This window comes from Ascaphus truei, chromosome 4 (genome assembly GCF_040206685.1).
Source record: "Ascaphus truei isolate aAscTru1 chromosome 4, aAscTru1.hap1, whole genome shotgun sequence".
NCBI classification, from domain to species: domain Eukaryota; kingdom Metazoa; phylum Chordata; class Amphibia; order Anura; family Ascaphidae; genus Ascaphus; species Ascaphus truei.
In genome coordinates this window covers 27,364,775-27,386,746 of record NC_134486.1, presented here as the reverse complement: position 1 = coordinate 27,386,746, position 21,972 = coordinate 27,364,775, and the positions used below count along the sequence as shown (strand labels likewise).

At 41.5% G+C, this 21,972-nt stretch overlaps 1 protein-coding gene across 4 annotated transcripts in view; it reads left to right on the top strand.

Annotated features, from left to right (window-relative positions):
* The window catches only part of GALNT14 (polypeptide N-acetylgalactosaminyltransferase 14), a 500,522-nt gene that overhangs the window by 318,513 nt on the left and 160,037 nt on the right, over positions 1-21,972 (top strand). For all 4 annotated transcript variants that reach the window (XM_075595460.1, XM_075595459.1, XM_075595457.1 and 1 more), the window contains exon 3: positions 8,485-8,583. In XM_075595460.1, coding sequence (XP_075451575.1) covers positions 8,485-8,583 — 99 coding nt within the window. The remainder of the gene's footprint in view (positions 1-8,484; positions 8,584-21,972) is intronic.

The following is a 21,972-nucleotide window of genomic DNA, read 5'->3' as shown; positions in this document are numbered from 1 at the left end:
CCCCCGAGTTTCCCACTTAGTTGCACATTAAGATTATCAATCAATTCATGTTTACTGTGTGGAAATAAAGAATCACACATTTGTATGTGATGTTCTTTTAAAGCACCATTAATTACCTTAAAATATATATATATATATATATATATATATATATATTTATATACACTGTGTATATACAGTGTGTAATATATATATATATCCCCCCCTTAGGTGAGCAACAGTGGATCTCTGGAGATTAACCATGTTCATTTCAGCTCCGGAGACTCCCTGCACTCGGGAATTCTTACATTGCAGGGGGATGCTGGTCTCTCTTGTATGTGCTGAAGAAGAACAGAACCCCTATATAACACTCTCTTCCTGTGTGAGATGGTGAATGAGTTAAAACATATTTATTCAAAAAACTTTGTTTAAAACAATGGGGTTTAAAACATTTATTAAATAGTACCAAGTGTTTTTTAGACTCTTGGGTAGGTTACTCCAGAGGAGTGCCAATTGGATATTAAAGTCCAGTGTTGGTGAACTCACTGGCCCTAGTAACCCTCATATAGAGTGATTAACTAGAGATTGGTGTTGTATAGGAACGATAGTATTGAATTGTACATAACACAATCATATCTGCATAACTGGCTGCAGTATCTACTGTAGCAGCACAGTAATAGGTTCTGTGTGTCGGTGCACCAATTAGTACTCAATTACTGTGGCATTACATATATGGTCAATACTATCGTTCCTATACAACACCAATCTCTAGTTAATCACTCTACAGTATATGAGGGTTACTAGGGCCAGTGAGTTCACCAACACTGGACTTTAATATCCAATTGACACTCCTCTGTAGTAACCTACCCCAAGAGTCTAAAAAACACTTGGTGCTATTTAATAAATGTTTTAAACCCCATTGTTTTAAACGAAGTTTTTTGAATAAATATGTTTTAACTCATTCACCATCTCACACAGGAAGAGAGTGCTATATAGGGGTTCTGTTCGTCTTCAGCATTACCACTATTTTGCCCCTCAAAGCACCATTCCCTTCACCACAAGCTGTAGCGGGGGTATTTAACAAGTGTAAGACTCTCTTGTATGTTTAATGGAGACCTTTAAATAGACATTTTCTGTGCCCAGCGCATCACCTTCCAATATAAGTATCTAGGGAAGCAGGGGTCCCCATAGCTGAAATCAATGCGGTTCAGCACTGGAGACCCCCTGCTTCTCACCTACTGTAGTAAACAAAATAAAAAGACATCCCGAGAGCATTTAGCCATGTTAAGTAAAAACATTTCATGGTTTGAAATCCAATACCACAACACATTTGAGATTTGTATGCATTTCTCCAATAATTGCATGCAGGTGGAAATCACGTTGTCACATGCATACTGTAACTGTAATGTGTTATGTTGTGTTTAACATTTATATATAGAGAGAGAGAAATATGTAAAATTATCCCATTTTGGTTCTTACAAATATTTTTTTAGTGGTGAAGGCACAAAGTTTGGGCAATTGTTTTTTCAGTTCACACAGTAACAAAAAAAAAAAGACTTATTTTCTTTACATAATTAAACATTTTCAAACCGAATATCATTAAGATTAAAATGGCTAAATAATTGACACATTTCACCAAAGTTCCCAGAATATTCACATTTTTAAAGATGAACAGTTGGCCCCTGAGTAAGATACAGGCATACCCCGCATTAACGTACGCAATGGGACCGGAGCATGTATGTAAAGTGAAAATGTACTTAAAGTGAAGCACTACCTTTCCCCCCCACTTATCGATGCATGTACTGTACTGCAATTGTCATATACGTGCATAACTGATGTAAATAAGGCATGTGTAACAGGCTCTATAGTCTCCACGCTTGCACACAGCTTCGGTACAGGTAGGGAGCCGGTATTGCTGTTCAGGACATGCTGACAGGCGCATGCGTGAGCTGCCGTTTGCCTATTGGGCGATATGTCCTTATTCGCGAGTGTACTTAAAGTGAGTGTCCTTAAACCGGGGAATGCCTGTATTGACTTTTGGATTTAGTGAACAAGTATATTTTTGCCACTTTTGAGCAAATGACACATTTGCAAACAGATGCAAATGTTTAACCCATCCTTCAATATTGTTTAACCCATCCTTCAATATGTTTACACATATACATAATGGATTTCACATAGTTGATTTATTCTAAAGAACCTTTTTATATAACACTAATATTTTCTTAGTCCAAAACAACTGTCAATTTACATTGCTGTTGTCACCTAATATTGACTGAAACAGTTAATCTGAATTTATTACAGTAATACAATTCTAGTATTCTTGTCGAGTATAAATTCTAATAGTAAAGAAGTATGCTTTCAAATCTGAAATACATGAAAGAGTATACCTTACAATTATAGTGTTTCTTGGATGTAGTGAAAGTAATATAATCTCTAAAAAGAGCTTCCTTTCGTAAAAAGATAAATTTCAATGCTCTAAAGAAATGCTTTGATGTGATGGAAGGCAATTTTAGTAGATGCGACTACAAAAGCTTTCAAAGCGCATGAAAAACTCGACTTCTGCACAGCAGAAATAATCACAATCTGGGGATGACATTTATCCTGCGAATCTGGGGAAATTGTCTTACAACCGTTCAATTGTTTATTAAAACTTAGCATTTTATTCCATACATAAAAGCCTCAAGTTAGAGGGCTTCAGATAAAACCCATGCAGAGAAGGGCGAAAGAACATTTCATCACGTACCCTAGAGACACAGACAGCTCTGTCACTGGCTGCTATTGAATCTGCCAGTCTTGGAACAAGGCTGCTAATCTGGCAATAGAACAAGCTTCTATTGGTTTTTTTTTTTTTCTTTTCTTCGCTGAGTTTGCTGAGTTTTCTTCAGCAACATTTGGACCTGTGATGCTTAATTCTAACTTTGCACCGTGGAAGAATTCAATGGCTTATTCGATGACTGTTTACAGATCAGAGCTTGTATTACTGATCAATAATCAGATGGTTTGTCTGGAACACTCTTTGTCCAGACATTAGCACTGGTTCTTAAACGCTAGTCAAGGGGTGGGAAAATCCAGTCCTCAAGGGCCAACATGGGCCTATCCACTGTACCCAATTTTCCAACTCTGTCCATGAGATGTCTGTGAATTGACTGTATAACCCTGTTCATTTAATGTAACCATGTATTGTTATAACTCTGTGCCCAGGACATACTTGAAAACGAGAGGTGACTCTCAATGTATTACTTCCTGGTAAAACATTTTAATAAATAAATAGGTCAGATTTTCACGATATCCCTGCTTTAGCACCGGTGGCTCAATCAGTGGCTCAGTCAAAGACTGTGCCAACTGTGCTGAACAGGGATATCCTTACAACCTGACCTGTTGGTGGCCCTTGAGGACTGGAGTTGCCCACCCATTGACTAGGAACTAAGGTAAATTATGTAAATAAGCTCATTTGGGATGACTTGAATGCAATGCGAGCAAAGCGACCACCTTGGGCCCTGCGCTTTCGAGGGGCCCCACGTTCCTTCCTCTCCTTGGGCTCCCTCCTCTCTCCTCTCTGTCCTCTCCCTCCTGTCGATGCCAGGATTCAACTTTAACCCGACCGGAAGGGGGAGATGGAAGAGGGAGCCTGGGCCCACTTTCCTCCAGCTCCCCCCACCAGTCGGAAGTTGGATCCATTGGAGGCCCCGCAGCCAACATGCCGCCTTGGGCCCTGCAAAGCCCATCATACTCGAATCCTTTAGGCTCAGAGGGAGCTGACTACCTTACTGGAATTTACTAATAGAGATGTGCAAACTTTTTGAAACGCATAAGTTAACTTTGCTCTTTTCATTCTTTTTGGCTCAGTGAAAAAGTTGTCTTCTATCCGAAAGCTTAACGTCAACCGGCATTACATGTGCAATTAAATGTGATTACGTTCACGTCTGAAATCTGATCAAATTTTTTTTAAAAAGGCACATGCTGCTATTTCAACACTTTAAAAAAAAGGGAACTAGCTAATTTTTAGCAATATGTGCAAATATTTTTGTAGAATTCTTGGTGCAAAAGTAAGATCAGAATATTCAGGTTTTTAATTTTTTTTAAAGTTTGTTTGGAACTGTGGTGGAGGGAATTTTAGCAGTTTCACACATCTCTATTTACTACTACAAACCCTGTCCTCTAATTCAGAAAGATATGATTGTATGAAGTGATATACAGTACCATATTTCCTCTATTCTAAGATGCACCTTTTTTTCCAATTTTCACATGTCTGAAATCGGGGTGCGTCTTAGAATCAATGTTTTAAAAAAATGAAGAAGAAAAAAATTGTCTGCTAGGGGCACTAACCCCCTTCTTCTCACTTACCATGTTTTTGGAGAATTCCCATGTCAGCGGAGGATGAAGCGTGTGGCGACAGGACAGGTCCTATGTCTGCAGAGGATTGAAGTTAAGACCTGGGGTGCGCGGGCAGCTACTGGAGAAGATCTTTGTAGCATAGAACTGAGCAGGAGGAGAGGGGCATAGGTTAACGGCTGGGGAGGAGCGCTCTGTAACACCGGAAGTTGACCGTTTTCTGACTTCCGGTGTTAAGCGCGCTCCTCCCCAGCCGTTCTCCTATGCCGCTCTCCTCCTGCTCAGGTCTCGCCGCTCTCCTCCTGCTCAGGTCTCATGCTATGATGGTCTTCTTCTGCCGCCCACCCGCTCGTCTTAACTTCAATCTTCTGCAGACGTGGGACCTCGCCTGCTTCATCCTCTGCTGACATGGGAATTCTCCTGAAACATGGTACGTGTGAAGTAACTTTCCTCGATTGTAAGTGTCCAATCCATGGTGCAATTCATCTTACAATTGAGGAAATACGGTATATGATAAAATTTACATATGAAAATTTCTCAATCACTACCCCATGCCTTTCCCCTCAATATCAGACTAGTACCCTCTCTATCCACCTTTAAGACCTATCTTAAAACCCACCTCCTTAACGAAGCATACGAGTAGCTTCCCTGGCTGATACTACAGTAAACACTTCATACATCAACCTTGGCTCCTTGCAGGCACACTTACGAGAACACCCCCCTACTGTCTTTGTATGTTCTTTCTACTTACCAATTAGATTGTAAGCTCTTCGGGGCAGGGACTCCTTTTCCTAATGTTACTTTTATGTCTGAAGCACTTCTTCCCATTACGTGTTATTTATATTATTTGTTATTTATACGATTGTCACTTGTGTTACTGCTGTGAAGCGCTATGTACATTAATGGCACTATATAATAAAGATATATACATACAATTTAAAAGATCTGTGTGGTACATTTAGGGACTCTTTTTTTCATGGCGCTGTTTTCCCTGCCTGTGAAAAATGTGGAAGATAAATGGGCAGTCTTTAAAACATTGTTAGAAAAGCGTACCAGTGTATACCCTTGAGTAATAAATATAAAAGAAACAAGTCTAAACCAATGAGGCTAAATAAACAGGTAGGGGAGGAATTGGAAAGATGAGGCAGGCACTTAGATTCTTTAAGTCAGAAGGACGGAGGTATCGTATCAGAATTATATGCAATGTGACAAAAGATGCAAAAGGGCAATCAAATTAGCAAAAATAGATAATGGAAAAAGGATTGCTATACAAAATAAGATCAACCCTAAAAAGTTCTTTATGTACCTTAATAACAACAAAAAAATTAGAAAAGAAAATAGTGGACCATTTCAATGTCAGATGGGCAGGCAAATTATTGAGATAAGGAAACAGCAGAGGTATTAACCAAATTCTTTGCCTCTGTATTTACCAGGGAAGAATCGATTGCAATAGTAGTGCCGCAGGAGGAAGCCACAACCTCTATTTTAACAAAACATTGGTTCACTGAGTAAGAATTTCATAGGCAGCTTGATAAAATGTAAAGTAAATAAGGCACCAAGCCCCGATGGCATACAATACATCCAAGAGATCTAAAGAAGATAAGTTCAGTAATAGCCAAACCATTACATTTAATATTCAAGAACTCAATTTCCACAGACTCAGTACCACATGAGTGGCATAAAGCAGACGTGGTGCTTATATTTAAAAAGGGAGCTAGATCACAACCGGGGAATTACAGACCTGTAAGCCTGATATCAATAGTAGGGAAGCTACTTGAAAGTTTAGTACGGGGTAATATTCAGGAATACTAATGGAAAACAACATTATTAGTGATAGTCAGCATGGATTTATGAGGGATAGGTCATGACAAACTAAACTTATTAGTTCCATTGAGGAGATAAGTAGGAATTTAGACAAGGGTAATGCAGTTGATGTGGTCTACTTAGATGTTCTAAAGTGTTTTCATGCGGTTCTACACAAGAGGTTGGTGTACAAAATAAAGTAGAAAATAAAGTAGAAAAGAGACGTCTAAGAAGGGATAAGATAACTATATACAAATATATTCAGGGAAAGTGCAAGGAGCTTTCAAAAGAACGATGTATCCCAAGGACAGTACAAAGGACTCGGGGTCATCCCTTAAGGTTAGAGGACACTCCAGCAAAAAGGGAAAGGGTTCTTTACAGTAAGGGCAGCTCAAATAGGAAATGCATTACCCATTGAGACTGTGATGGTAGATACAATAGATATATTCAAAAAAAGGTTGGACATCTTTTTAGAAAGTGATATACCAAATAAGTAAACATGGGAAGGATGTTGATCCAGGGAGTAATCTGATTTTCCAATATTTGGAGTTGGGAAGGAATGTATTTTTCCCCTTATGAGATATTAGGTGATATTTCACTGGGGTTTTTTGTTTGCCTTCCTCTGGATCAATATACTGTAAGTAGGATAAAGTATTTGTCGTCTAAATTTAGCATAGGTTGAACTGAATGAACATATGGCTTTTTTTCAACCTGATCTACTATGTAACTATGTAACTATAGTATGAGTCAGACACGGGTTGTGTGTTCTGTGTGTGTAGTTAAACCAGTAATGACGAGTAATAGACAGCTTTGAAGGAATCCTTCTTTTTTTAAATGAGGTAATATCTGCAATATTTTTTCTCTCTTTTTTTTTTTTACACATGTACAGTGGCTATACGTGTAATTTTATAGAAAGAAACATGACCAAAGCAGCTTTAAAAAGGGAGGAAAAAGAGAAAACGGTGTAATTTTGTGTAGTTTATTGTATCTGCCAAATAGTGGAAATATAGTTGTGCCATGTTTGGTAATAAACTCACATGGAGTGCCTGGAAAACAGGCATGTGATCATAAAAACAGATTAAATTAGAACCATAATTACAATAATTATTATATTGATTTATTATGTAATACATTTAATGCAATCAATTGGATTAAATGCATTACATAAATGAATCAATATACTGTAACCATTATAAGGTCATGATGTTCTTTAGAATTTTAATTCATACGTATATATGCAGTAAATCTCTTGAAGTCACTATCTACCACTCTTCTTCATTGCAATTTCTACTTCAAAATGCTTTTAAGAGGGGGTCATTCACCAAGCAGCAGTAATCATTACCAAATACGGTAACAAGAGCTATCATCACTTTGTGGATGGCGTTCTGTGATAGCAATCTAGAAAAGGAACATACGGTACAGTGGAAGGATTCCCGGGGCTATATTACTATTACTGACGAAGGCTGACCTGATTGAAAACTGCACAATGACAAAAGGACTGTGTGATGTAGGCTGGCACAGAACATAGAAAAGCAGGGGTACAAATATTCAATCCCCAAAAATTACCTCAAATGTGTGACCAACACAATAATAGTAGTCAAAAAAAAAAAAAAGGTAATCTGTACCAAAAATAAGGTTTCCACTTACAATAAGTTTCTCTTACAAAAGGGGAGGCGGAGAGGCTCAATGAGTAAAGGCTCAGACTCTAATAACAATGATTGTGAATCAGTGGAAGAAGGGTTCAATTTCTAGTGTCGGCTTCTTGTGACCTTGGGCAAGTTACTTTATCTCCCTGAGCCTCAAGTACCAAAATCTTAGATTGTAAGCTCATTCGGGAAGTCTGTAAAAATCCTACATGCTGCGTACCACGTCATTGTGAAGTGCTTTGAGTCCCATTGGGAGAAAGGAGCCATATGAAGGAAATAAAAGTAGTTTTATTCAAGGAACAATGAAGAACACAACATTTCAGGGGCCACTTCCTCTTGATGGAAGGTCCTTTCCTGAGTGGACATGAAATGATGTGTTCTTTGCTGTTACTTGGATTCCATTGTAATTGGAAACCTTATTTATTTTTCCTTTTTGATGGCTGACACAGAACACCACTTCCTACACCACTTCCTATACCCCTTCCTACACCACTTCCTACACCCCTTGTCTTCCTTCGCCTTTACTTTCTTTTAAGGGTTGTGTTAATATACATCTGTGTTCAACTTGTTTAAAGTTATGCTTCTGACTATGTGCCATACAAAAAATAAGCCTTCTACAAATCATACATTGGTTATTTATATTTTTAAATAATTAACTCTCCAACATAAAGTATAGGGGGTATTACTGTACCGCTTATATTACAATATCTTTCTTTTTCAGATGTACTGAATTGCACTATCAATCAGATCTTCCACCTACAAGTATCATTATTACCTTTCACAATGAAGCAAGATCCACGCTTCTGAGAACCATTAGGAGGTAAGAGGTATACTATATTACCATATTATGACAAAAATGCACTGATTTCATTTTACATGTAAGTATGTTCCATGTAATTAAAGCCTTAAAAGGTACATCTCCACTTCTGCTATTTTTCAGGTTATATCCTACTAAATCAAGGTTATAGTATATGTAGCATTATTATACTTCTTAGGTTGTGTGGACCTTATTAGTATTTTTATTTGCACAAGTCCTGCATTAGATTACGATAAGAGTACCACATTGTGCCATGGATCGGTTTATACACAGTAATCAAACAGAATAAACACATTTATATTGATTGTATGTATGTATGTATTTTATTTATATAGCGATTACAGTGTACTCAGCACTTTACAAAAAAGACAGGACAGTAAATTATAATACAATAAGTGCAAGAAAGTCAGACAATATGAAAGGAAATCCATGCCCGGGAGACACAGAGGCAACAGGTGAGGGAGTAAGTGCAGTAGATGGCAGTGCTTGGCCACAATGGTTGGTAGAAGCAACGGTGGGTGTGGGACAGGAGCCATGAGTACAGGCTATTGAAATGCTTCATGTAGGTGGTGAGTTTTAAGGTTTGACTTAAAGGTGGGGAGAGAGGGTGCCTGGCATATACTGAGTGTGAGGGAGTTCCACAGGTAAGGGGAAGTGAGGGAAAATGTTTTAAGGCGAGAGAGAGCAGTAGAGGTGGAGAGGAGACATTTGTATAGTATTGTATGTCTTCATTTATATAGCACCAAAAGTGTACTCAGCGCTTTACAAAGAATACAGTACGGAGAATTATAATAATACAATAAGCGCCGCAAAATTAGACAATAGGAAAGGAAATCCCTGCCCGAAGAGCTTACAATCTAAGTGGTATGATGGGAGATTTACAGAGACAGCAGGTGAGGGATTAAGTGCTGTAGATGGCAGTGCTTGGTCACAATGGGTGGTAGGAATGACTGAGTGTGGGACAGTGACCATGAGTGCCGGCTATTGGGATGCTTGATTTGTGGGGCAAGTTTTAAGGTTAGTCAGTATTAAATCAGAAGGTTAACACCATTTACAGGGGAAGAGATGGCAGGGAGGCGTGGGTGAGAGCAGGTGTCTATGTCTGGGCTCAGGCTTAGGTGAGATCCCCAGCAGCAAGATGGAGTAGATAGAGGGTGTGAATAGAGGATTTGTGTGGGTGTTTTTTTATTGAGGGGTAAAGAAGTTGTTGGGAGAGAGGTGTATAAATAATGGTGCAGTGGGGAGTGGGGAAGTTGGAGAGAACAGAGACGTTCACAATAGAGTGCGAAAACAGTAAACAGAAAAAGCAATAGGGAGGGCATAGTCAGATGCAGGAGGAAAGACTTCCCAGGTATTGGAGGATAGGTAGAGTATAAATAATCACAGCATTTAGAAAGTCAAGTTCTCACGGTTGCAAAGTTGTTGTGCAGAGTCCAGATCTTCATCTAATCTTCACCTCCAATTTCAACTACAAAATTAACTCTATAGACACTTTATATGTGACACGTAAGATGTTACACAGACATGTGGCTTACAATCAAGATAGACTGTCTTAAATACTCTGATCAGATGCATTTGACAAACAATTAAGGGAGGGGCTTGCCTAATCAGCTCACAGAAACATACCAAATAGTTGTTAATTAGATTTTAAGTTCTCTTTCAATTGATAGAAGAAATCTGCTCACAGAAATATACCTGTTTAAGAAATTAATCAGAATGTTAGCTCAGATATTCAGATTGCATCCATGATTAAAGATATAGAAAGAAAATATCCAGAGATGATAACTCCAAAATGATCTCTACAGATACTTTAAATGTGACACTTAAGATGTTACACAGCCACATTTATGGGTAGAGCGCAGAAGATGAGCTGGGGCATAACGAGAGATCAAAGCTGATATGTAGGAAGGAGCAGATTAACGGATAGCCTTAGTGGTAAGGAGCAGAACTTTGTAGGTGATCTGAAATTTGATGGGAAGCCAGGAAAAGGATTTAATGAGGCGATGAGCAGAGACTGTTTTGGGAGAAAGTGAAATAATTGTAGTAACAGAAATTTGGATAGATTCCAAAGGAGAGAGTTACGAGGCAAGGAGGCCTGTTAGCAGTATGTTACAATAATCCAGACGGAAGAGGATAAGGGCATGCATTAATGTTTTAGCTGTAGATTGACAGAGGAAAAGGTGGATCTTGGCAATGTTACAGAGGAAGAAATTATAAATTGTAGCCATGCCGCAAATGTGAATGGAGAAGGAAAGGGAAGTGACCAATGTTACTCCTAGACAATGTGATTTAGTGACAGGATATAGGGTAGAACCTTTTACTATGATGGAGAAAGGGGATATTTTGCCAGATTTAGGGGCTCAGTTTTAGACAAATTGAGTTTTAGGTGTGTCGAGCACCATTCACGAGGCTATAGCCAGGAGGCAATCAGAGATTTGGGACTGGATTGCATGTTTTCGGGTACGGGTGGATAGATTCATCTGCATATCATCTGCAAAGAGATGATGCATAAGGCAAAAAGAGTTAATGAGGTCACCAAGTGATAATGTGTGTATAGAGAGAAAAGGAGAGTCACAGAACAGGGCCTTGGGGTACATCAATAGACATCTCAACAGAAGACGAAGACATTTTAGCAACAGAGGCTGAAAATGTGTGATGGGAGAGGTATGATGATAGAGCTTTGTTATGGATACCAAGAGAGCTTACAATTTGAAGGTATCAACAGTATCAAAAGCAGCAAAGAGATTGAGTAGGATTAGTAGGGAAAAGTGGTCTTGGGGTTCATGTACCGTAGATTATTGGCTACTTTAGTGAGCACAGTCTCTGTTGAGTTACCTGTACGAAAGCCTGATTGTAAAGGGTCCAGAAGAGCTTGGGAATTAAGAAAATGTATCATACAGGAGAACATGAGACGTTCTAACAATTTGGAGGCAAATAGCAGGAGGGATACCGGTCAGAAGCTGGTAAAGCACGTAGGGTCTAGGTTGTTTTTGAGAATAGGTGTGACCACTGCATGCTTAAAGGAAGAGGGGAAGGTGCCAGAGAACAGGGAGGAATTGAAGATGTGGGTAAGAGTTGGAACTAAGACAGGAGTAAGACTTCTGATAAGGTGTGTGGAGATAGGATCAAGAGGACATGTGTTAGAGGGAGAAGATCAGCTTAGAAGCTTCCAACTCTTTACCTGGAAAAATCTCCTTGTGGATAGCATCCACTTTACTATAAGGTCAGCGGAGAGGTCAAACACAGAGAAGAGACAGCATGGATTTGAGAGCGTTGATGAGTGAGGAAAAGTAGGGTTTTTGGCCCTACATAGATCAGAGTTAAAACAGGAGAGGAGAAATGTATAGTACAGAAAATAAGCCAGGGTGTGAAATTTCCTCTATAGCCATGCCGAGGAGGGAATTTAGCAAAGGCTGTGGGTTAGAGGCAATGGATGTGCCAGAGCCTGAGGGATCAGCACTATGATAGTTGAAGTCCTCTAGTAAAAGAATAAGATAGTTAGGTTAGGCCAGCCAGGTGACTTTGTAAAAGTATATAAGTAAACTCACAACAGCCATTGCTGCCTTCAGCCATGCTCCTAAGCAGAAATGCTTTTAAGTAGAAATTTTTAAAGTAGTGAGGAGGTTTAAAAAAGGAAGTTCAAAAAGAAGTGGAAAAGTGGACACCACCTACTGCTTCTGATTCCTGCATTTGAACTACGCTGGAAAGGAGGATATCATCCCAGACTGCACATCTCAACACATAACTATTGCTTTGATGCCGCCTTTACTTTTTATATTTGCTGTAACCTCACTTATTTTCAAATTATGCACTTCCTTCCACCAGCCTCATAATGTCTCTAACTCTATTCATATATCTCCATCTCTCCTTACTTCACCACTTCTCAGTTCACATGAACTCCTTTCTTACCTGTGCCCTCTGTCACCACACAGCTATACCCCCTTCACTAAAACACACCCCTACGAATCATCCTCACACATTCACTTTCTGTCCATGCTTCTCCTCCTCGCTTCTGGGGATATCTCTCCCAATCCTGGTCCCTGCCTTATTTCTACTTGCTCTCGTCCTCGCCTTCCACATGCAACTTCTACTCCTTCTGGTGTAAACCCCTCCAACCTCATACCCATCCCCTGCCACCCTCCCTCCTCTCTTCCTTTCTCCTGTGCTCTTTGGAATGTTCGCTCCCTCTCTAACAAGTTCCTCTCTGTACATGACTTCTTTCTCTCTCACTCTCTGCTCCTATTTGCTATAACAGAGACCTGGCTCACTTAGACTGACTCTGCTCTGGAAGTTGCCCTCTCTTATGGTGGCCTTTCCTTTTCCCACACTCCGCGCCCTGATGGCAGGGGTGGAGGCGTGGGGCTCCTGCTCTGCTCTCTCTGCCGCTACCGAACCGTTCCTATTCCTCCCTCTCTTGCTTTTCTCTCCTTTGAGGTTCACACAGTCCAGATCTTCTCTCCTCTCCCTTTCCATGTGGCAGTCATCTATCGCCCACCTACCCCTACTCATCCCCCTTCTGCTTTCTCTCTCACTTTGAATCCTGGTTCTCTTTCTTTCTCTCCTCAGACTCCTCTGTTCTTCTCCTTGGGGACTTAACTGCCATATTAATGACCCCTTTCTCCCTTGGGCTTCCCGCTTTCTTTCTCTAACCTCTTCTTTTGGCCTTCAACAGTGGACTGAAGCCAGCACCCACAAGGATGGACACTACCTAGACCTGGTTTTCACTAAAAACTTCTCTCTCTCTGATTTCTCCATTTCCTCTCTCTGACCATCACCTCATCTCATTTTCTCTCTCTCGCTTCTCTCCATCTCGCCCTCGTTTTTGCAGAAACCTGCGCTCTATTAACCTACCAGCTCTTGATTTCACTTTACGCTCCTCCCTCTCCTCTCTCAGTTCTGCTTCAGACCCTGATAACCTGGTCAGGAACTACAACTCTGCCTTATCTTCCCCTCTTGAACTTCATGCCCCGCTTTCTCTCTGCCGTCCTCGCCCTTCTAACCCCAGATCCCGGCTAAACTCCCACACACGCATGCTGCGTTCCTCCACTCGTTCCTCTGAAAGCCTCTGGAGGAAATCTCATACGCTCGCAGACTTCATTCACTACAAATTTATGCTGTCCTGTTTCAACTCTGCCCTCTCTCAGGCTAAACAAACCTACTTTTCATCACTAATCAACACACACAAGTCTAACCCACGCCGACTTTTTTCTGTCTTTGACTCTCTACTCAGACCACCCTCAGCTGCCTCCTCTTCTTCGTCTATCTCACCTCAGGACTTTTGCTGACTTTTTTAAGGAAAAGGTGGAATCCATATGTCAGAACATCCCATCTGTTGCCTCCTCCCATCCCACACTGCTTCCCAACTCTCCTCCTGCCTTTCTTGACTCTTTTTCCGCTATCTCGGAGGAGGATGTGTCACTGCTGATCTCCTCTTCTCCCTCTACCACTTGCCCACTTGATCCCATTCCCTCCCATCTCCTAAAACCTCTTGCTCCTTCTATAATCCTTATGCTCACACAGATCTTTAACTCTTCCCTCTACTCTGGTACCTTTCCATCCTCCTTCAAGCATGCAACCATTATACCATTACTCAAAAACAGCACGCTTGACCCTACCTGTCCTTCTAACTATCGACCTGTCTCCCTCCTGCCTTTTGCCTCCAAACTCCTTGAACGTCTTGTATTCTCTCGATTGCTACACTTTCTCAACACTTATTCTCTTCTAGACCCTCTACAATCTGGCTTCTGCACTGCTCACTCTACTGAAACAGCCCTCACTAAAATAACTGACGACCTCCATGCTGCCAAAGACAGAGGTCATTACACTCTGCTCATATTACTCGACCTCTCTGCAGCATTCGATACTGTGGACCACCCTCTTCTCCTTCACATTCTCCATACCCTTGGAATTCGGAATAAAGCTCTATCCTGGATCTCCTCTTACCTCTCCCATTGTACTTTCAGTGTCTCTTTTGCTAACACCTCCTCATCCTCTATTGATCTCTCTGTGGGGGTACCCCAGGGCTCTGTCCTGGGACCCCTTCTCTTTTCTCTTTACACACTCTCTCTAGGTGACCTAATCACATCTTTTGGGTTTAAATATCACCTCTATGCTGACGACACACAAATTTACCTTTCAACCCCTGACCTTACACCTGCTATACAGACCAAAGTTTCTGAATGCCTCTCTGGAATATCATCCTGGGTGGCCATCCGCCGACTGAAACTAAACAAGGCAAAAACAGAGCTTTTTATACTTCCTCCCAAACCTAGCCCTACTACCTCCTTCCACATTACTATTGGAAAGACGATCATTCACCCAGTAGCCCTAGCACGCTGCCTAGGGGTTACACTTGATTCCTCTCTCTCATTCTCCTCTCATATTCAATACGTTTCTAAAACTTGTCGCTTTTTCCTCCGCAATATCACAAAGATACGCCCTTTCCTCTGTTACTCGACTGCTAAAACTCTGACTCAGGCCCTCATTCTCTTACGTCTCGATTACTGCAACCTCCTGCTGTCCGGCCTTCCTGCCTCTCACCTGTCTCCCCTACAATCTATCCTAAACTTGCTGCCAGAATCACTCTACTCTTTCCTAAATCTGTCTCCGCATCTCCCCTCCTGAAATCCCTCTCCTGGCTTCCGATCAAATCCCGCATCTCACACTCCATTCTCCTCCTCACTTTTTTTTTTTTTATTACTTATTTTTTTATTAACCATTTTTCAAAAGTAAGAGGGGTACAAAAAGAAAAAAAAGGAGGGGAACAATACAACGGTACAATATTGAAAATAGTCTGATTACACATTAGGAGGGGAGGAGAGTATGGGAAGGGGGGAAGGAGACAGCATTTGAAATCATGTAACATATTAAATAACAGGTTAAATACAACATAAATCATAAATCACTCTGTTCTGAATAATCTAGTCTAAATATGGGGATAGACCTGCATGTCTAAACCAAGGAGCCCATGTCTCTGAGAATTGTGAAGTGGAACCAGTTAGGTAGGCAGTGAGTTTTTCCATGTAGACTATGTGCCAGATTTTGTTATTGATTTGGTTTAAGGATGGGGGAGTCGGTTGTTTCCAGTTTTTGGCGATGGTGCATCTAGTAGCATTTAGAATTTGGGAGATAACTTTAATTTATTTTTTGTTACAATTGGCCATTGGCTTTCCCAATACTATATATATATTGGGTCCTGGGGGACAGTGATGCCCAAAACCCTGTGTATTAAAGCAAACACATCCCTCCATGTTTGCTGAATTTTTGGACACGACCAGAATATGTGCAGTATATTCCCCATTTCGCCACAACCACGCCAACATAAAGGAGAGACACCTGGGAGAAAAGAGTTCAACCTGGTAGGAGTCATATACCATCTATATATTAGCTTGTAAATATTCTCCTTAATCACCACACAAGAAGAATTTTTGGAGGCGGCTTCCCAAACATCTTTCCAAACATCAAGGTCCAAATTGGTATTCAACTCCTCCTCCCAGGACACCATATATTTATCAGGAGTTTGGCTATTTTTGACGGGAGTCAAACTATGGTATAGCCTGGAAGTAATGCCCTTCATAAGAGGCTGACGTACACACCAGTCTTCATATAGCGTTAACACATGTAGTTGGTTTGGCTTGTAAATGGATTGGATATAGTGCCTAACTTGGAGAAATCGGAAAAATTCAGAGGAGGGAATGTCGTGGCTCGTTTGTAACGAGTTGAATGGAGGAACTTTACCTTTGATGAGAATATCATTAACTCTTAGGAGTCCTTTTTAGACCCAAAGGTTTGATTGTTGGTTATTAGTGTAAAAAGGGAGGGAGGGATCTGAAAACAGGGGTTGCATGAGGGATGGGGTACCCGTAAGTTGGAACCTAACTTTAAGGGAGTCCCAAAGATTACATGCGAAAGATAGCACCGGGTTTGTGTAAACCGCAGCTGGTCTGGATTTTCTATTAAGCCAGAGGAGAGCCTTAATTTCGAATGGGGAGCAGATCAATTCTTCTAGTTCGACCCATCTTTTTTCGGTTGGGTTTGAATGCCAACTAACGAGTTGCCCTAGTTGTGCCGCTCTATAGTACTTTTGTAAGTTTGGAAGAGCTAAGCCTCCTTATAACTTAGATTTATAAAGGATATCTTTGCGGACTCTATGGCGTCTATTTTGCCATACAAATTTCAGAATTTTATTTTGAATGTTATTTAGGTCCTTCTGACAAATCTTTACTGGAAGAGTTTGGAAGAGGTACAGTATTCTAGGTAAGATGTTCATTTTAATAGTGGCGATCCTTCCGAACCAAGAGATAATGTATGGATTCCAGGTGGACAAGTCCTTTGCAACTTGGTCGAATAAAGGTTTAAAGTTTATTTTGTATAGGGATGAGTAATCTTTTGTTATTTGAACCCCTAAATATTTAATGTGGGTCTGATTCCACTTGAAGTCAAAATTAAGTTGAAGTAATTTTACCATATCCTTGGGAAGGTTTAAGCCAAGAGCCATAGATTTAGAGTGGTTAATTTTGTATCCTGAAAGGGAGCCGAACTCAGATAGAGCTTGGAAGAGGTTGGGGAGTGAGATAAGGGGATTCGAGAGCGTCAGTAGTATGTCATCCGCGTAGAGAGCTATCTTAAATTCCTTCTGTCCAACATTGATACCCGTGATATTGGGGTTCATTCTTATCTGGCAGGCTAATGGTTCTATTGCCAAAGCAAACAACAAGGGGGACAGTGGGCACCCCTGTCTGGTTCCGTTCGATATTGGGAAAGGGTCAGACAAGGAGTTATTCATTTTTACTATGGCTGTCGGAGCCGAGTATAGCGTGTTTATGCTGTTTAAGATTTTGGGAGTAAATCCCATTTGTGAGAGTGTGGCGTTCATAAACTGCCAATCTAGCCGATCAAAAGCTTTTTCAGCGTCTAGTGAAAGTAGTAATGATGAGCGTGTGGTTTGTTTTGCTACATGTATTAAGTTCACCGTCCTCCTTGTGTTGTCAAGGGCTTGCCTGCCCAGAACAAAGCCAACCTGGTCCGGATGGATCAATCGTGGAAGAATATTGTTTAATCTAGTGGCCAAGATTTTTGCGTATAATTTTAGATCTGTATTTAACAAAGAGATAGGTCTGTAGCTAGAGCACATCATGGGATCTTTTCCATCTTTTGGGATTACGACTATGCTCGTAGCATATCTCTGGGTGGGGGGAGGCCTAAAAGCATCTCATTAAATACTTTGGTTAAGTGTGGGAGGAGTATTGTGGAGAATTTTTTTGTAGTAAAGGTTTGAAAATCCATCCGGACCAGGGGCCTTCCCATTTTTCAAAGATTTGATAGCCTCCAGGATTTCAATGGGTTCTATACTTTTTTAAAGATTTATTATGTCTTCTGGTTCCAGTGTCGGGAGCCGGCATTGAGTTAGACAGTTTTGAATTTTTTTCGTTTTTTTCTTTTTAGCCGATTCTCCCACTGGGCCAGGCAGATTGTAAAGAGATGCATAATATTCCTTAAAGGCGTCACTTATAACTTTGGGGCTGTGAGATATCTTTCCATTTTTAGTATAAATATTATGGATCTTAGCTTTAACCTGCTTTTGTTTTAGTTTACGTGCCAGCATCTTATCTGCCTTATTACTTTTTTCGTAGCATTTCTGTTGGGTCCATCGTATAGCTCTCTCTGCGTTTGTCACTAACAAAAGATTTAATTGCCCTCTAACTGAGATTATTTGTCTATAGTTTTTTCGGGAGGGATTTGCTTTATGGATACTTTCTAGTTCTGATAACTTTTGTGTTAATGTCACAAAGTGTTCCGCTTTTTCCTTCTTTCCGAGAAGCCAGAGCAATCAGTTTACCTCTAAGCACAGGTTTATGGGCCTCCCAAAGGGTAAAAGGGGAAATGTCCGGGGTGTTATTTATATCAAAATATTGGATCAGTTCCTCTTCCAATTGTTGGAGATTTTGTGAGTTCGACAGTAATGATTCATTTAAAGACCACAACCTTGTTTTGTTTTTGGTTGTGAGGCCATCCAGTTTAGTTATAATTGTAGAGTGGTCTGACCAAGCAGAGGGGGCAATTATTGCTGAGGAAATGTTATCGCTAATTTGTTGGTCAATTAAAATATAGTCTATACGTGAATAACTTTTATGGGGATGAGAGAAGAAGGAAAAATCTTTTTCCTTATTGTTCATTAGTCGCCAGGAGTCTACTACCATCAGATCCTTGGCCATGGATACGAGACCACGAGTTGAGGGAACTATTTTTTGTGGTAATGGAAGACTGGGAAATTTATCTAAATATGGGTCCATGATTGCGTTGAAATCCCCTGCAGAATTAGAAAACCTTTCTGGACAGAGTTTATTAAATTTGTGAGCTCCCGGAAAAAGGATTCTTGATTTTCGTTAGGGGCATATATGTTAGCTATTGTTAGGCTGAGTCCATGCTCCCTGCTTGCTCGCTGAGGCGCGCTTAGGCTCAGGGAAAGCGGGTGCTTTCCCTGGCCTTGCGGTTGCTTACAGCGGGCCTTCAGGGGGCAGGCCGGGGGCAGGCCGGGGGAGGGCCGGGGTAGGGCCGGGGGTGGGCGCGTCACTGGCCGGGGGCGGGCCAGTGACGTCACGGAGCTGGTTCGCCCTCATTGGGCGAACCGCTCACGTGACCGGCCTGTCTCGCCGGCAAGCGGGGGAATTTTAAATTCCCCTAAGACCTGCGCTTCCGCAAGCGCGCGGAAGCGCAGGTGAGCCCCTACTAAAGCCGCTCTAATTGCGGCTGTAGGGGCTCAATGCTGAGCGGGAGCGTGCCTCAGCGCGCTTCCGCCAGCAAGCAAGTAATATGGCTGAGGTCTTAGATGGGTAGAGTCTAGTAATCCTGTAACAATTAAAATTCTCCCAGCAGGATCATTTTAAATTTTATCAACTTTGAAATTTAAATTTTTGTGGAAAAGTGTAGCCACCCCATTTTTTTTTGTATGGGATGATGAGTGATAGACTAGAGGGTAGTCGCTACTGTACAGCAGTGATTGATCCTCCTTTTCAGATGCGTTTCTTGTAACAAAATGATATCTCCTGCTAGTCTTTTGGCCTCTGAAAGGGCTATTCGTCTCTTACGGGGGGTATTGAGGCCCTTGGTGTTTTGGGAGATTATATTAATCGGCATAGTGATGCTTGAAAGGTCTATGATACAGGTGAACAGAGTGATGACTTATATATAGCAGAAGAAACAGAATCTTAACTATTGTAAACAGTCTGTATCGTCAACATACACCTTGAGAGATACACATATTAACTTTCTGCAGTAACAAATGCTTGTAGAACTGAGTGTGGGGGGAGGGTGGACAAGGTAGGTGGGGTAAAAAGAGGACCCCGGTTTCCAAACTATGTTTGGGGGACCAACCATCTCAAGTCCCGTGATGCGAGTGTATCGCAGTCACGGGATGCGCAAACCTGTGGGGGCGGGTTGCAGCCCAACGGCTTAATGCCACAGTGCTCCTTTGTTTAGGAGCCAAATCTTCAGAAATCAAAAGCAAAAGCAACACCCCGGTAAGTACGGGGTGGATTGTATGTGTAGTCTTACACATCAGGATACAGAAAAACGAGGGGGAAATGAAACATTGTAACTATTTACATCACCTTATCTTTCCTTAATTCTCTCACATTGAGTAGATCAGACTGGCATCAAGTGCTCGGCCATCTCAAAATCTATATTTAGTCTATAGGGGAAGAGAGACACAAACGGAACAGTGCAAGAAATAAATAACATTGATATCCTGCAACCAGGACATACTTTTACCTAGAAAACGGTTTCGAATTAGGCCCAAGGTGTCCACACCCGGGCCCCAAGAGCCACCAGTGGGCCGTCCCCCAGCACAGGCGGCCCATCCAGCGACCCAGTCAAAGACAGAGCCACCGTCCGAGCCACCCGCACCGAAACAGGGACACCCACAGAAGCCGGCCCGCCGACGGCCCCCGAGGACCTAACCCGAAAACCCCCAACCCGGGTCAACATGTGTCAACTGCACGAAACATTCAACTTAGATCAGGCTGTCTATCAGTTTCTAGGTGCTTTGAGACTTTCAGTCCATTTAGAAACACAGTCAATTTTGAAAAAAAAAATTTCCAAAGCAACCCTCGTGGTAGCCTGTATTTTAAAACTAAAACCTTTCACAGTATGGGAAGTTATCTTCGGGAGATTCTTGATAACCAGATCGCCTTGGTTTTTGAGAGTGGTTCAAGTTAGTGAATTGACGCCAAGTGTCTCCACTCCTGTTCAAGAAAAAGAGCTTATCTGGAGTAAACGACAAGTTCAGCTGTGCCTTATGTTCCGAACAACATTCCGTCAGTCTGTAAAATTAACTGGAAACTCAACGATTGATCAGCTCCAAATATCAAGCGGGCTGGTTCTTTTCTCTTCGTGAAGTTGGGGTCTTTACCCATGTTGGGCGCTGTTGTTTAGGTGGGGGCTGAATCCGCTCGGAGGCCTCCATTTCCTCTGGTTCAAGGAGACCCATTGCTCTCAATTTCTCTTCGCCTTCTTCTGGAGAGAGAAATATATATGTTTTTTCTTGGTAGATAAATATTATCTTGCACGGAAAACCCCAACGGTAGCGTATTTTGTTATTTCGCAGTGTGTTTGTGACCTGTGCGAACATTTTACGTTTGTTCAGAGTCATTTGAGCCAGATCTGGGAAAATGAGAAGCTGAACGTTGTCTTGTTCTATCCTTGGAGTAGATCTAGCGGCTCTCAGTATCTCCTCTTTACTACGAAAGTAGTGTAGACGTGTAATCACATCTCGTGGTTTTTTTGGGTCCAGGCCTTTAGGTCTAGGCAGTCTATGTGCTCTGTCCATCTGGAGTTTGTCTTCCGTCATTTCTGATAACAGAGACCCGAAGAGCTGGATGAGATATGCGTCCAGCTGAGCATTGTCCACTTCCTCCGGGACCCCTCTGATCCGCAGATTATTGCGTCTTGATCGGTTTTCCGTATCTTCCAATTTTTCGAAAATTGTTTTAACTTGTGTTTTTAATTCGTGGATGTCTTGGGCTTGGGTCTCCTGGGCAGAGGCGGTGGTGTCCACTTTCTCCTCCATGTCCACGATACGGTCTCCTATAGACGCTATTTCCTCTCTGACACTCTGACGGAAACTCTGCATCTCGGAGCGGAAGGAGCTTTTAATGTCTTGGACAAACCGCAACATTTCTTTGCGAGTAAGCGGAGTATCTGTCTCTTCTTCGGAGTCAGGTTCTGGTTCTGCGTCTTCGCCTGCGATAGACGCTTCCTGATCTTTAGTTCCTGTCTTTGTTTTTTTAAAGAAGAGTGCGGCCTACCGCGGGGTTTTTTTTTTGTGTTTTGGTGGGTGGCATATTTGTTGTTTATTGGTCGTTTTTATATATACTGTAGAATTGAAGCTGATTT